This window comes from Pelodiscus sinensis, chromosome 2 (assembly GCF_049634645.1).
Source record: "Pelodiscus sinensis isolate JC-2024 chromosome 2, ASM4963464v1, whole genome shotgun sequence".
NCBI lineage: Eukaryota > Metazoa > Chordata > Testudines > Trionychidae > Pelodiscus > Pelodiscus sinensis.
This window is the reverse complement of record NC_134712.1, coordinates 242,360,712-242,377,653: the sequence shown is the minus strand read 5'-3', so window position 1 is coordinate 242,377,653 and position 16,942 is coordinate 242,360,712. Positions and strand designations below refer to the sequence as shown.

Here is a 16,942-nt window from a genome sequence, read left to right as displayed (position 1 = left end):
GCTACATTGGGAAGAAAACTCCCAGCTTCTTAGTATTCTGAGTCCTTAACACTTTCTGAAGATACACTCCAAGATGGTTCCCTTCAAGTCTGACCTTTAGCTGTATAAGTAAGTGCATCCAATTTCATATTAATTTTTAGCAGATGTCACAGGTACCTTTTTATACAGAGATAGTGTGAAAGGCAGCCACTGAAAAACATTAACTCACTGATCACTGCCAACAGCTGCACTGAGCCATGAGCAAGGCCTAGGGTGCCTAACCTCATGCTGGTTAGTCTAAACCAATGAGAAAACACCCCTTCTCTGTGTTTTTCATTTTTATTTTCTGAATTTCTAGTGTTGAAATTCCTGTTATTATTGCCCAGAGGGGCAAATCTGGGCATTACAGCTCTAACTCTGGTAAGGTGTAACAGGGTGGTCTGCCATGGTAAGGGCCAGGGAGCCTGGACCCAGCCTGCCTTGTTCAATAAGTTGAGAAGAAGTCACTTGTTTCCTATAAAGGGTCGAGAGAAGTGAATTGTAAGAGGAGCTGTGGGAAGCAGTTGGGTTCCTGTGTCTGGTCCTGAAGCTATACGGGGAGCTGCAAGGGGAAAGACCTTTAGGTCCATTTCGGTCACCAATGCTTTGTTTGTATTGTTTTGTGTTACTCTGGGAGTGCATGGTGTTGGCACAAGGTACCTTATTCTAGCTCCGCAAAACACAGAACATGGTTCTTGGTTAATCTCCAACCTGAACCTATCTTGTCCATAGCTAGCTGAGGTTAATAGTCTCCACAACCTGTTGTGGGCTATTAGCCCAGATGTGGGATGCTGTGGAAGATACCATGTCTCACCTAGGCATCTCTGAGTGTGTGATGGTGTAAACCACACACTCCATCTCCCATGCAGTGGCACTTAGACCACTTACAGAAAGAAAGAATGAGTTTCTTCTACAGCCTTAGCTGGCAGGCAGTTGGCTTTATAGCTCATGCTGTAGAACAGGGGTCTTGGTCCACGGAGATCCTGCTGCTCCCCCACCCTCAGGCCAATCAGGGAGTAGGGAAGGGGGAGTGTGCGTCACATAGAGTCAACCCTGGTGGCTCACTCTAAGTGCTGCATGCTGGAGGGCCGGGAGCAAGAGACTTTGCACTCCCTTTGCCCCCCAGGCCAATTAGGGCCAGGGAATAGGGGGAAGCGCACAAAGTCTCCTCTCACCCTGCCCCTGTCCTGCAAGGAGTGTGGGGTGCTTAGAAGCACTGTGCGCTCCTTGCAGGATGGGGGCAGGGTGGGAGGACACTTCACATGCTTGTCCTGGGGGTAGGGGAGGAGAGTGCATGAAGTCTCCTCCCACCCTGCAAGTGGCTCGGCACTTAGAGTCGGCCACCAACTGCTGCTCACTCCCTTGCAGGGCGGAGGCAGACTTTGCATGCTCCCCCTTTCTCAGGCCCTGATTGACCTGGAGAGGGGCAACAGTGTGTGAAGTCTCCTCCCATCGCCAGGGGCACGAGCACTTAGATGGAACCACCAGCTGCTTAAAACAGCTGGCGGTTCTCTCTGGGGGGCGGGGCAAAGACTGCACATGCTCCCCCACCCACAGACCAATCAGGGTCTGTGGGTGGGGAAGCATGGAAGTGTCCTGCCCTCCCCCCTTCCACCTGAGGCCCCATCCCTTCTGGGGCAGCCTGGGGCCACTTCAAAAATTTCTGAAGTGGCCCCTGATAAAAAATTATTGCCCACTCCTGCTATAGAGACTCATGTACTAAGCTCCAGAGGTCCCAGGTTCTGTTCCACCTGTTGGTGCTACAACAGAAACAAGAGTGTTGCCTAATCCTCTGTGCCTAGTCCTGGATGCTTGTCTGGATGCAGTTGTCTTTGGTCCATGTGGATCGGGAAGAATTGTACCCTGCACCCCATCTCCAAGTTATAAGGGAGCACATGTCCTTACAATTATGCTGGAAGACCAAGGACCTGACATATATATCTAAATGTTTGTTTCATAGTGGCTTTTTCCAGTAATCAGTTTCCATGTCGGTCAGTCTTGCCTTGCTATTTAGGCTTTGGCAGCCCTAACATTCCTCCCTCGCCTACTTTGATTACCCTGTTTGCTGCCATCAGGTACTAAGTATTAGCACCATTAGCATTGTTTATCACTTGGGGTACGTCTACACTACATGCCTCTGTCGGCAGAGGCATGTAGATTTGTTTGTTCAGCAAAGGTAAATGAAGCCGCGATTTAAATGATCGCGGCTTCATTTACATTTACATGGCTGCCGTGCTGAGCCGACAAACAGCTGATTAGCTGTTTGTCGGCTCGCTGCTAGTCTGGACGTTCCCCCTGTCGACATCAAAGCCCTGTGTCGGCAGCCCCGGTAAACCTCATTCCACGAGGAATAACGGGGCTGCCGACAAAGGGCTTTGATGTCGACAGGGGGAACGTCCAGACTAGCGGCGAGCCGACAAACAGCTCATCAGCTGTTTGTCGGCTCAGCGCGGCAGCCATGTAAATGTAAATGTAAATGAAGCCGCGATCATTTAAATAGCGGCTTCATTTGCCTTTGCTGATCTGTCTAATCTACATGCCTCTGCCGACAGAGGCATGTAGTCTAGACACAGCCTAATTGAAGAGATTTGTTCCATTGAGTTCCTTGGAACCTATATTGTTGGTTTAATAAATATGTGAAGAGCCTGGAAAAATATTATTGCATAGTTAGGAGATCTGTGTTAGGCTATTTCAGTTCCTACAGTAAGTGAGGCCAAATCAAGTAAAACAACTGAAGACTCAATCATAGTTTGAAAATAGGAAAACTGAAAAACATGTTGCAACCATATAGAGGTAATACAGGATATCTGAGTACCTGATAGTGAAATTAAATATGCTTCACAGTTAATGCTAAGAGGCTCTGGGTCACTCAGTAGCTACACATTTGTAAAATAAAAAGCCATTTTCTCCTGCCTTATGTGACTTCAAGGAGTCTGTTTCTAATATATCTAAACATATAACAAGTTAACATTCAACAGTAGTAAAGATGTTTAGGACCACATGATACCAACAAACCTCATGCAATCAGATTCTACAGCGATGTTATAGAAGTAACAAATAGTCTAGCAGCACCTTAAAAACTAACAAAACATGTAGATGGTATGAGCTTTTGTGGGTACCGCCCACTTCTTCAGATGAAGTAGGCAGACATGCATTGGTGACCTAAAAAATATGGATTTGTGCATTTGAGCAATAAACAGAAGTACTAAGAACTAACGGAAATTTTCCACCAAAACTTTTTTTAAACAAGTGGGTCTATGACAAAACAAAATAGTTGTGCAGCGTCTACCTTCCTTGAAAATTTTCAATGTTTGCCCCAAAACGGCAGAACAAAAAGGAGCTGTCCAGGCCCAGAATTGTTGATATTTGTTTTTTCTACAAAAACAATAACTTTCCATTTTCCAGGCAGTTATATACTTAATCTAGGATCCACTGATATTGTATATGCTCTTCCTCCACTGGACTGAGAAACTTTATCATGTATTTATGACATAATTTATGTACAAATGCTTCAGAGGGGTTAGCCGAGTTAGTCTGTAACAGAAAAAACTTAAAAAGCAACGAATAGACTAGTAAGCACCTTAAAGACTAACAAAATATGTAGATAGTGCCATGAGTTTTCGTAGGTGCAATCCACTTCTTCAGATGATAATGTATGTAGATTGGTATGTGGCATGGTAGTGACTATACAAATGAGATGCCATGTTAGTATGTCATGTTAATTTATAGTAATCCTCGTGTGCAGTTTCTGACCATTCCTGGTGTGAACTATGTACGTCCAGAGCCAAGCTAATAAAAGTGCTGTGCCCTCCTTCTAACCATCCTGACTCCTGGGTGCTTATTAAACACTGCAGACATTAATTATACTCCCAATAAAATTAACTTTCCTTTAAGAATCACAAAGCTGTTGATCTTTGCTGTACTTTCTCTGGATTGTCACCAGACATATAATGTCATATGAGTTCAGTTTTTAATGGGGCCCACTGGGAATGTACAGTGCAGGCACTTGTTTAGAATCCTACATGAATTACATACCGGAATCAGAAGACTTTAAAGGGACATGACATTAAGAATGTCTGGGAATCTTGATGTCACTGTTGGCCAAAAAAGTGCTTAGAATGCTTCATCTATACCAGTCTCATGCTAGCCAAAGTATGTCTCAGGAAATTCTAAAGCTGGGCAAGAGTCTCAGAATTCAGAGTAGAAGGGGAATCATGAAAAATGTTGAGAAAGTAGCATCATAATGCCATTCAGAATTCTGCCTCTTTGATAGAATGCTCCAATACTTCTGTTTTCTAATAAGTAGTACAAAATCCCTCTGCTCTATAGTGCACCAGTCAGGCACCCCTATTTAAATTTCAGTGCATACGCGCTGTCAGTAGGTGTTCAACACTGCATCATAAAGGTGGGAATGGGACTCCATAGAGTTATAAATAGTACAGGAAACCAGCTTTATTTTTGGTTCTGCTGTTTTCCTCTTTGTCCCTCATTTCCAGTCTTGTTGATAGGGGAGGTCAAAGGAAACAGCTGCTCTGGGCCTTGGCAATACTAAAGGGCCTGAGGATCCCAGCCATTGACTGTGGCAGCACAGGCACTTGGAGCTTTGGGCCTTTAAATCGCTGCTGGAGCACTGCAGCTCTGGGTAGCACTGAGGGCTGCCTGGAGAGTGCACTGCTCTCTGAGCAGTGCTGAGGGTTGCCTAGCCCTAGCCCCAACCCCATTCCTGCTGCCCAAGGCCCCACCTCTTTCGAGGAGTGGGATAGCCTACCTCCCCCCCCCCCCCCCCCCCCGACCTTGCCCAGGGGCCTGGAGAGGCTGTCAGCCCTGCTGGTTTCACAGCAATGAGACTAGCGCCTGAAAAGGCAGCACTTGGCCCAACCCTAGCCAGTTGTGTTCAAACAGTGCCCCAAACACCTGCCCTGAAGAATTTCACATCAAAGCAATCTTTGTTTTAAAAAAGTGAAGTTAGTTCATATCTGAAGATACATGAAGCTTTGACTCTACATGGTGTGAAATTAGAACCAAACAATGAAAGACTTGCTTGCATTTATGTTTGAATTCCCCTGTGTCCCTATTATTATATCTCAGTGTACCATTGGATGAGAATGAGACTCAAGGGATCCTTTTATGTCCTTCTGCCATGAAGCAGTTGCTACTGTTTGTGGTCTTCTGTATGAAGAGTTCTATCTTTTTGATGTTCATATTAATTCTTTTCCTTTTACATGAAGATATATTGTGGGAACCCGGTCATGTCTCATGAGAGTTTGTGACAACAGCATCCTAGTGGTGTAGGAAATGGGGTAATTTTGTGGGGGAAGGGAAGGCAGTAGAAGTAGCATCATCAGGAGACACAGTATGTGTGAATTATGCTGGGCCTGTCCCTCCACTGTCTAAGAAATCTTCCCGAGTCTCAGAATTATGTGCATGAAATCCAGAGAGCAGTTCCATTTTCACTGTTCTTGCAAATGATTTTATTATAAATTACTTTTATTATAAATGTACTGAATGGGGGAAGATTTATAAAGAAGCCTAAAGATGCGGAGAGTTACCTAGTAGGCCTTGCAAAAACACGTAAGGAGTTTAGGTACCTAATTCCCCCTGAAAGCATTTGTAAATCCCACCAAGAACCAATCTGCATCTTTAGGAGCCTTTGTCAATCTAGGTTTGTGTTTTTCTTTTCCCACTATGTGAATGTTCAATTTACAGCATAATTAAACCAGTGATATTAAAATAGTCTCTTCAATCATTTCTATTGTTATGAATACATTAAAAAGCCCAAGTCTGGAAGAAACACATTCTTTGGATCATATATGGGTGCTTTCGTAGTAATTGGGACCCAGTGTTGGCTCCAAAAACACAATATATATGAATTTCAGATTATAGAGCCTGATTTAACTTTACATGAAGGTCACATTAAACCACAAAGACTGCCTACTGGGGTCTACCATGATTGAGAATTGAGGCCATGTTGTTTTCCCATCTATTCTGAAATGTGGAAAAATTCAGCATGGGGAGTTGTATGCCATTCACAACTATTGCATTTGCAGATAAATTTCAAATTAGGAATAATGCCTATTTCCTTGTGAATATTTTACAGTTGAAGATAACAGCCTGTCTCAAAAGAAAAAGATAACAGTGGAAGATCTATTCAGTGCAGATTTCAAAATTCATGATCCAGAGGCTAAATGGATAAGTGGTGAGTCTCACATGCACACTTGACAATTATTTCACTCTCACTTACTCTTTCCTCTCCCTGTCTTTCTCTTTCCCTCTTTTTCTCACTCCTTCTCCTGAGTTGTGCCATATCCAGATTCTTACCCCAGCTTTCCTCAAGGTGAATATATAAATGATATTTCTCCATTATACACAGCATCACATATATGTCAGTAATACATCTCTATATCATAGTCAGGCCTTAGTCAGAACTGTTGGTAGATGCCCACCATACATGAAGGCTATGTCTAGATTGCATCCCTTTTTCATAAAAAGGATGCAAATTAGACGTATTGCAATTGCTAATGAAGCGGGGATTTAAATCTCCCTGCTTCATTAGCATAAAAATGGCTGCTGCTTTTTTTTGGCACGGAGCTTTGTCGGAAAAAAGCGCCAGTCTAGACGCGGATCTTTCGGAAAATAAAGCCTTTTCCGAAAGATCCCTTATTCCTCTTAAAATAAGGGATAAGGGATCTTTCGGAAAAGGCTTTATTTTCCAAAAGATCCGCATCTAGACTGGCGCTTTTTTCTGGCAAAGCTCCGTGCCGAAAAAAAGCGACAGCCATTTTTATGCTAATGAAGGGGGGGGGTTAAATCCTCGCTTCATTAGCAATTGCGATACGACTAATTTGCATCCCTTTTACGAAAAAGGGATGCAATCTGGACGTAGCCGAAGTGAAAAAGGCAGCCCCATCCCAATTTATAAGCAGACAAGATACAGGTGGTCAGAACAAATGGTTAGAGCACTACCATGGTCAGTTTTTATTTTACCAAAAATAAATCTTCTGATTTATATTTTCATAATGTATTCCCTCACCAAAATATTTTTTCAGGCAGAGGGGTGAAGAGTTGCTAGGCAACTAGCTACACAGTGGTCCAGCAGCAGCTGGTCTGCTCTTTTTTTTAATCCTGTCTTGCAATCTAAATTTTCCAGTAGTGGGGGAAGAGACAGAATAATACTAGAATTAATGCACACCATATTTGCAGCAGTGGAAATTGCTCTACAGATGCAAATTGCAGCCCCAACTGGTATCTACTACAATGTAAATCAGCTCTTGCTGGGATGAAACAACCTGCTGTACAGCTCATTTAGGGACCAACCCAGCTCTCATGAAAGCAAATGGGAATCTCTGTATTGAGTTTAATGGGAGCTGAACCAGGACCTCACTGTTGCAGTCTCTTTTTTTCACTATAGGGGTTCTACCTAGTGGGAGTAATTTTAATCCTTTGGAGAGGAGCGAGGAGAGAGATTGCCAAGGGCTATGCTGCATTAGAGCATCCTCCACCCTCGGCCAGAGATGGGCAATAAGCAGCCTGCGAGCTGGACGTGGTTCACCAAAGTTAGCCCCAGTGGGCTGCCAGATGCTTTATTTATCTGAAAATGTAAGTGTGGCCACTTGCAGCTCCCATTGGCTGCAGAGTGCCGTTCTTGGCCAATGGGAACTCTGGAAAGCGGTGTCCCAGTCAACGCCACGTCCCACAGCTTCTGTTGGCCAGGAACAGCAGTCTGGGGCCAACGGGAGCCTACCTGCAGATGCGCAGATAAATAAAGCATCTGGCAGTCTGCCAGGGGCTAACCCTGATGAACCAGGTCGGGCCTGAAGGCCATTTATTGCCCACTCCTGCCCTAAGCATATCTGTCTCTGCCTACCCCCGCCCACATTTTCTGCTGCAATAGCTACTGGTGAAGAGGCTGTTTCAGGCACTGTATGTCAACACAATTGGCAGGATGCTTGCTAGAGAGCTTATGGCTGATGAATGCCCTTGTTCAGTTTCTGTACAGCTGTTGGAATGTGGCTCCAAGTACAGTAATCTATGGGGAGAGTAGAGGTGGAAATACTTGCATTTAGGAGTTCGGAAACCATTCGTTAGAATTACTATTTTACAATTTCAGGCCTAAAGGCCGCAATCAAAAGAGGATGGCACTGCTCTGGGCACTGTGCAGAAATTTATTATGAAACATTCCTTGCCCCGGATGAATTTCTTTTTGCTTCATAATATCCTGTTCCAATTAATATTTCCCCCCCTAAACTCTGCCACCTGAATATTAATAGGTTGATAATTCAATGTATTTTTTATATTTTCAGCTCCACTTTGAGGATTTCAAAAACAATTTCTTTCATGGTTAAAATGTGTTTCTTTGCATAGTAATGTTCTCCTTTTTCTGTGCCAATATAAGCTTTCCTAAACTGTGCTTGCATGCTGGTACTATGTATATGTTTTGCTAGCCCCTGTTTTTGGTAGGTACTATGACTTCAACACTTAATTGTCTGTAAAGGCCTGGATTCAGTCCCCAATGAAATCAATAGAAAGACTCTCTTGTACTTTAATGGACTTTGGACTGACCTGAGACGGTGGCAGCTTCTCCCCAGGACTGGCCCAGAGTGGGTGAGAGTGAGTGCACAGGCCGCCCACCAATTTCTCCTCATGGCCAGCCCGGGGCAGCATCCCACTGCCAATTATCCCTATGGTAATTGTTGCTCCTGGAAGTGGCTGGCATGTCCCTGCAGCCCCTGAGCAAGGCAGAGCAGGGGATCTCCACATGCTGACCTTGCCTGCAGATACCACTCCTGCAGCTACCATTGATCAATAACAGGGAACCATGGCCAGTAGAAGCTGTGAGCTCAGTGCCTGTGGATGAGGAGCAGTGCATGGTGCCATGGAACCATTGCTGTACTTGCCAGCTGCTTTCAGGAGTGGTGCAGGGCCATGGCAGGAGTAAGCCTGCCTTAACCCCACTGTTCCACCACCCGGAAGCTGTCTCAGTTAAACAGTGCCCAGCCAGATTCTGCTTCCTGAACCCATGTCCCAGCCCTGAACCTCCTCCAGCACCCAACCTCCTGCCCCAGACGTGAGTCCCGCTGCACCCAAACTCCTTCCCTAAGCTTGCACCCTGAAACCCCAAATGAAATGTATAGTCATCAGATTTAAAAACAAACAAAAGGACATATTTCTTCATATAATGCACAAACAACCTGTGGAACTCTTTGCCTGAAGATGTTGTAACGGCTAATATTACAACAGTGTTGAAAAAAAGAACTAGAACATGGAGGATAGGTCCTTTAAAAATAGCTATTAGCCAGGATGGGCAGGGATGGCATTTCAGAAGCTGGGAAATGGGTGATGGCAGATGGATCACTTGATGATTATCTGTTCTGTTCATTCTCTCCGAAGCATCTGACACCAGCCACTATTGAAAGACAGGTTACTGTGTAGGTGAACCTTTGGTTTGATCCTATGGTTTCCAGACTTTTGTCTAGAGGCAAACAAAGATCTAAATCAGTTCCGTGAGGTGTCTTCTGGGGGAAGGGGGGACAGGATTGCAGCTCTAGCCCTCAGTGGGAGTAGTGCCTTAAGGAACTGGCAAAGTAAATGTAGAGGAGGAATATTGTGTTTCAGATTCTGAGCTGGTATAAATTGCCACAGCATCATTAACTGTTGGGGAGTTGTGCTGATATATACCAGTTAAGGAATTGCATGCTGCACTTTCAGCTCTCAGGAGCATTCCTCCATTCTCCTTGGGAGCGGTGTTGTGTCATGTCAAGGTGGCTACTAACAAATGAATTTCATATTGTATGCTAGGACACTAAGACTTATATTTGTCCTTTTTTTGCTTGTTTTTCCTGAGTGACAGGTACATTTCACCAGTACCAAAAGTAAATGTTTTCTTTGTTAATTGGAAACATAACAGCAGCCTCTTCACTGGGTTACTGCAGCTGTATGAACATAAGAACATAAGAACAGCCGTACTGGGTCAGACCAAAGGTCCATCTAGCCCAGTAGCCTGTCTGCCGACAGTGGCCAGCACCAGGTGCCCCAGAGAGGGTGGACCGAAGACAATTATCAAGCGATTTGTCTCCTGCTATCCTTCTCCGGCCTCTGACAAACAGAGGCCAGTGACACCATTTCTATCCCTTGGCTAATAGCCTTTTATGGACCTAACCTCCATGAAATCATCTAGCTTCTCTTTAAACTCTGTTATAGTGCTAGCCTTCACAGCCTTCTCTGGCAAGGAGTTCCACAGGTTGACCACACGCTGTGTGAAGAAGAACCGGACGTAGTGTGCCACCAGTGCCTGCTATTTGCAGGATGTTTTTCCTGCCCGACTTGAATTAGTGTACGCTGTAACATCTGGCAACACATTGCTTATTTTTTGTATTATGGTAATGTCTTGAGGCATCAGCTGAGATTAGGCCTGGCTGTGCTAGCACTGTACCAGCATGTAGAGAGAGATGACCCTTGATCCCATGCACTGACAAGCTAAACAGAAAAGACAGTCAAAGGATGAAAGTCAGAGACTACTATTCTTAGAGTGATCAGACAACCCATTTTTAAAGGGACAGCCACATATATAAGCCCTCATGCAGGTGTCCTAACTTCTTAAAAACAGGCAAATTGTCCCCTAGCTTCTGACTCTCCCCATCAGTACTGGCAGGTCCTGCTAATGGCCAAATCCCTGCTCTCCAGCTGGCTGCCCACCAATGGTGAGTGGGGGAGTGTCCATTGGCCAACAATGTAGATGAATGTACAAGGCTGCCAGTAGGCTGAAGCTGCAGCACAAGGGGCCAGCGGCTCCCCCTGCTGGTCCGTCAGGGCAGCCCACGCTGCATACCAGCTCTCAGCCAGCAGGTCTCTGCTCACCACATCCCATTTCTGGCCATGATTGGTGAGTGTGGGAAGCTGGCAGGGGGTAGATGGTTACATGTCATCTCTGTTGCCCACCTATTGAGCCTTTATGTGCTCCCCACTCACTATCCTCTCTATGCTTTGCTTCTTTAGCTCCACAGCTCCTCCATATCCCATGCAGTGGGGCATGTCCCACTCCCAGCACTGTGCAGAGAACCAGACCCTCACCGGAGTGCTCAGCTCACCAACAGCCTGGCCAGCAGGATCCTCCCTCTGCTCACCAATGCCCCTGTCTGGAACAGTGTCCGAGGAAAGTCCCTCTGCCCAAGCCCTGAGCCCCACCCACCCCTGCACTCCCTCCTACACACACACCAACCTCTGCCTTGAACCTCCTTGTGTCCCCAACTCCCGATCCCGAGTCCCATCGTGCAATACAACAGTACCCATAAGAAAAGTAAGTTACTTTCACCTCTGCACATGCTCCGTATTCAGGTCAGGAAAAATCCTAACTATTATCCCCATTTCACAGATGAGGCCTGGGGCACAGAGACATTGAATAATGGAATTGAGCCCTGTGCTCGAGTCTCATCCGTAAGACCATCTGTTCTCATTGTTATAATATTCCTCATCCTACATGAATAGGCACAAGGAGTACAATTTTCAAAAAGACCCGAATCCCATTTTCAAAAGCAACAGGCATTTAGGTATCTAAATCTCATTACAAGTCAAAAGCTCTTGAGTAAGTCACAGGTCCTTCCAAAAATGTTACCGAATAACTGAGATCTAAACAAAGCACAGCCTTTTTTTTAAATGCTGAACATCACATTAGTTTCATGGTATATTTTATTAATATAATTATAAAATAAATCTCTAGGCTCTTCTTAAAGTTTGATAATAAATTTAATGATCTAGAACTAATATGTTTTATTTACCGTGCTGAAAAATGTTGTCTCGTGCTAGCAGCAGTAATTTATTTCAGTTTACCTTTAGTAATAATGCTCAGATTAACAACACCTTGAGAGCCCTGAGGTCCTGAAGCCTCTTCCACATAATATAAATTCATTGTGCTATATTGATAGAGCCACTGATGCATTTCAAATGATGCAGGCGCATGTGGAGTAAATGAATTATTTATGGTTCATTCGGCTTAAATATTAGAACTTTCTAAGTGCTAACATTTTTCACTTTTTAAAGAAGTACTGAGACAGTGCTAGAGACTGAAGTCACAGTGGTATAGCATAGTTAGCTGAGGTTGCTAGTTTCCTCAGATTGATTAGAAGAGGATTGGGGTGCCACTCTTGTCAACATCAATGGGAGTCCTTACATTGACTTCAGTTGGTGTTGGACCAGTACCTACAGGTAAGAGGATTCCTCCTTAGTGGGAGAATAGTTCATCTTCCTGGCCCAGTCTGTCCCTGCCTCTTTTGTCACCAATGGTCCCAAATGGTCCTAGTTCAGATGGTTTTGTTTCTAATCTTTCCCCTTAACTATGACTCACTCATATTCCTCTATGTTCCTCCTAGTGTTCTTCGTTGTGGGTGCTGGTAGATTACAGCAACATACTTGTCCTGATTCTCCTGTCATTTACAATAGTGTAAATTGAGTGTCACTTCACTGGTATTAATGCTGGTGTGAATCTGGGGGAAGTGGGAAAAGAATCACACCTGTTATATTTTCATTTTTGTTTGGCTATTCTGGCAGCTGAACTCCTAATTAATCAAGTTGTATTAGACTGCATTCTCAAGTGTGTTGTGCTGAGATGGGTGTAAGGTAGGCTTGCCAGGTGTCCGGTTTTGAACCGGACAGTCCGGTATTTGAGGGTTCTGTCCGGGAAACAAATTGTGAAAATACCGGACATATAAAATGTCTGGTATTTTATAATTAGGTACGTTTTGTTATTATTAGGAGTATCAGAACGTAGTTGCAAACTGCCTGGCTGGTAGATACACTCACACAGCGTAAGTGTGTCTACCAGCCAGGCAGTAAGCACCTACGCTGGGGGGTCGGGGCTGGAGTGGGAGGGAATCTCTGGGGCTGAACTCACTCTTGCTTCACTGGGACTGTACGCGGGATGGGCAGCGCCCCAGGATCTGCGTGCACTTAGGTCAGTCCTGCTCCCCGCCGGCCAATTCTCTCCTCCCGCTTCCCCTCCAGCCAGCCCTACTTCCCGCTGGCCGGTTTCCCCTCTTCCCCCCACCTCCTCCTGGCCAGTTCCCGCCCCCATCTGAGATCAAGTGTGTCTGGTATTTTTTTTTAAGCCACCTGGTAACCGTAGTGCAAGGAGATCTCTCCTACCGCTGACCCCGCTGTGGCCAGTCCTGGAATCATAGTTCATGGCAACCTATTCCTGTTCTGCCCGGGTGTGCTTTTTGCCCTTTTGTATGTAGCTGCAATGTTTTCTGATAGATGTAAACACTACAGGCCCATTCTTGTCCTGATTGCATTAGGGTGAAATTTTAGCTATCTAGCCCATTCTCAAAGTGTCTAAGCATCTCTATCCCCAGGTGCAGAGAGTGGTGAAATCCCCTGCAATGTAGCAGATATGCAACAGCTTCAATGTGCTCATGGCCTCTAAGTCTTGAAGGGGGAAAATAAATGTCTAGGAGAGAATACAGTTTCTCAGGTGTGCAGATAAATTAGCTGCAGTCTCCTGTCTAAGGGACAATCTAGGTTTGCAGTGAGATTTTGAACTATAGCAGGGATACCAAGCTGGGGGATTGAACTTGGATTTCTTCCATCCCAGACCTTGTGTAGTTCCTTTTCATGAGGTTCATTTACTAGGCGTTTATAGTTTGTTGAGTGGTTTACTGTAAGGGCAGCCAAACATGGCCATTATAATGTAGTAAGAAGAAGGCCTGAAACATAAGCCCCCTACCACAAGCCTGGTTTGAGACCTGAGGCCAAGATAAAAATAATCAAAACTTTGCTAATATAAAGCAAAATTGAGCTGTGAGCAAGAGGCAGGCACTGCTCATAGAATTTGCCAAGGACAAGGCTAACATTACAGAAACACATCTCTGTAAGAGATAGTAGGCACCAGTCATATAGACACATTCCAAGAGGGTGTACCAGAACACTTTGTTAGGAAACATCTTGGTACCAACACACTTCTTGCAGATAACAGGGACATACCAATCCAGATTCAGGAAAAAGGGCCTCCGCGGGCTGGATCTGGCCCACCAAGCAGATTGATCCGGTCTGCGGAAGCCTGCCACTCCCCTGCCCCCAGGTCAATTAAGGGTGGGGGAAAGTGCATGAAGTTTCCTGTGCCCTGCCAGGAGCACATAGTGCTTCAAAGTGCCGTGCTCTGCTGGCAGGATGGGAGGAGGCTTCACATGCTTCCCCACCCCCAGGGCCTGTTTGGTCTGGGGGGATGGGAGAGCACGGGAAGTCTCTTCCACCAACAGGGGCATGGGTGCTTAGTGGGAAGGGAGGGGTAAGGGCTTTCCCAGACCAATCATGGTCTGTGGGTGGGGAAGCCCCGCCCCTTCCTTTTGATGCTCTGCCCCTTCTGATGAGGCCCAGGGCCACTTCAAAAAGTGGCCCCTGTCCAAAGATTATTGCCCACCCCAACATGATGATAGCAATGTTTTGATCAAACCACTATGTACAGAGGAATGTGTGATACTCAGGTACTTCAGAGGGTGGCACCCTGTTACATCAGAAGTGAAGTGTAACTTTGCATGTGTCTGTGTACAATGATGAACCTTAAAGGGGCCATCCTTGTCCAGAGTAGGGGGCAGTGGAAAATCTTGTCACTGGCTGAACTAAATCCATTGTGAGGCAACACATATGCATAGTGGTTCAATAGAGTCTGCTGACAACTATTACTGTGCTGTGTTTTCAATAAATGTTCCCTGGGCATCTTCACTCCTTATCTGATTTTGCGATCCTTGGGGGTTCTTTTGGAGTCTACTGTGCTGGCTGTCTGCACAGAGTGAGGTTATCACATGGGGGAGTGTACTCACACAGCCAAATGGTTATCAACATTTGGCAGAGCAAGATAGCTGTCAGGACAGCACATCGATGACTTCTGACCACAGGTGGTGACCCCAGCCACTGATCTGGTAAGTAAATGTGCTCTTTAGGAATTGGGATCTAACATGACAGAAAACCATGTGCTAAGGAATCCCCTTAACCCTTCTCTAAAATCCTCATGGAGTGTGATAAGGTGTGGACCTGTTGGGTTGCTAGCAAAAGAGGTCCATATGAATTTGTAAAAGTATAGTGGGGCTGAAATATGCAATTTCTAAGGCTAGAGCAGAGACTGTAACCATGAAATAGAATATTGTAAACTATAACGTGGCAGGTAAATGGTTAAGACAGCATACCACATAATTGGTAGGGCAAGTAACAAGGGGAAAAAGTCTACAAGCATCAGACCCCTCAAAGGAACAGAATAAAACATTGCTAACATCTATAAGAAACCTACAAAAAAGAGATGGCATCACCAATTAATGAAGGTTTGTAAGACATCCCAAATTTTCAGTATGTGGATAGTCCTGTAGAAATTGGCAGGACTGTTCACATGCTTAAAGATAGTTACTATCCATGTGCTTAAGTGATGGTCTGTCTAGCCAGAGTATTTGCCCCCAGAACCATTAAGATCATTCATGCTCAACGCAAAATGTTGCAAACAGAATCAAAGTATAAGCATAGTCACATGGACCAGGAGAGAGGGTGCAAGAACAAGGGAGGGTGTTCTTCAAGACCTCCACCTTGTAACATGTCCTCCATGACTCTTTCTGCAGACAGTGGATACCAGAGAACTCCGAAAATGAGCAATATTGCCCATATATAGGCAGGAACCTGAATTTATCCCTAAACTAGAGAGAGAGAAGCCTGAAATTATTGTTTCTGAATGTTCCCTCTCCTATGAAGATAGGATGTGAAGGAAAACATTTCCAGCAGGCAGCTGTTTTGTTGCTGCTAAAGAGAAGGAAACAGGAAATCAATCTGGCTCTCCTGAAAATTAATTTAGTCTGCAGACGCATACTGGTGTGAGGCTACAATCTGCTCTTTTGCTTTAAATCTATCCTAGTGCATTGCAGGGGAAGGCTGTGCTTCTCTACAGTGCTAGAAATGCTGTGATCCTACATAGAGCTGTTAAATGGAAAGGTTTTGGGCATCCTTTGGCCAGCCACAGTTCTGCTTAGTATTTGTACATTATTGACAGGACTTTTTCTAGATAAGTTCCTCCTCCTGGGCCATCTGCTCATAGGCATCATTGCCTATAACATTGTATTATTTATACTGGAATCTTATTGTTTTTGTCTACAATATGATAGTTGGCAATGCACTTCACAAAAAATGGCAGTCCCAGCTCCTCAGAAGTTACAGTCTAAATTAGAACACAGCAAGAGTTGATAATGAGCAAAGAGTGAGAGGGGAAGGTATGGGGAAAATGTGAAATGCAACGGTAAAAGAAACCGACACTCTTTTTTTGCGTATGCAGACCGACTTTTCAGCTTGGATGCCTAAAATAGGCACCTAACGGTATACTTAGGTACCTTGTTGTATGGCCTGGTTTTCTGAAGTATGCTGAACACCCACAATCCTTCCTGGCTTCCATGGCTTCTGTTGGGTCTCGGCAGCTCTGAAAGTCAGATCACATATTAGGGTACCCAAGCTTGGAGTTAGGTGCTTAACTTTAAACACTTCTATTTCAAGATGCTGGCCTTAGTGTTCTACAGTTCATTACAACTTTGCTTTGCACCATGCTGATGGTACTGAGTCCAGCCCAAGGGCAGGAGATGAGGAATGAAAGTCAGCTGAGAGAGGTTAGATGAAAAGAGTGACTGGTGAGGAGGGATTTGGAGGAGAGCAGTGGTGTAAGAAGTTGCAGAGTCATTTGTGAGAAAGGACGGGGGAAGTTATGGAGATGCTCTACACTGAGAAAGCCAAGGGTGTGAATAGGGAACAGTGGGAAATGTAGGTAGGATCAGAACTTTGCAAGACGTTAGCAGGGAGGAGGAGGAGGAAGTGAAATACTTAGGAGATTAGGAGGCAGTGCAGGAGGTTAATGTTAGGGTTGGTAGAACAGTGGGGTGGAAAAGATGTTTTAGGCTTCAGCAGGTTGGATAGG

General features: G+C 45.0%; 1 protein-coding gene across 4 annotated transcripts in view; it reads left to right on the top strand.

Annotated features, from left to right (window-relative positions):
- Positions 1 to 16,942, top strand: part of DPP6 (dipeptidyl peptidase like 6) — an 865,367-nt gene that overhangs the window by 574,954 nt on the left and 273,471 nt on the right. For all 4 annotated transcript variants that reach the window (XM_075922772.1, XM_006129324.3, XM_075922771.1 and 1 more), the window contains exon 3: positions 6,116 to 6,214. In XM_075922772.1, the coding sequence (XP_075778887.1) occupies positions 6,116 to 6,214 (99 nt within the window). The remainder of the gene's footprint in view (positions 1 to 6,115; positions 6,215 to 16,942) is intronic.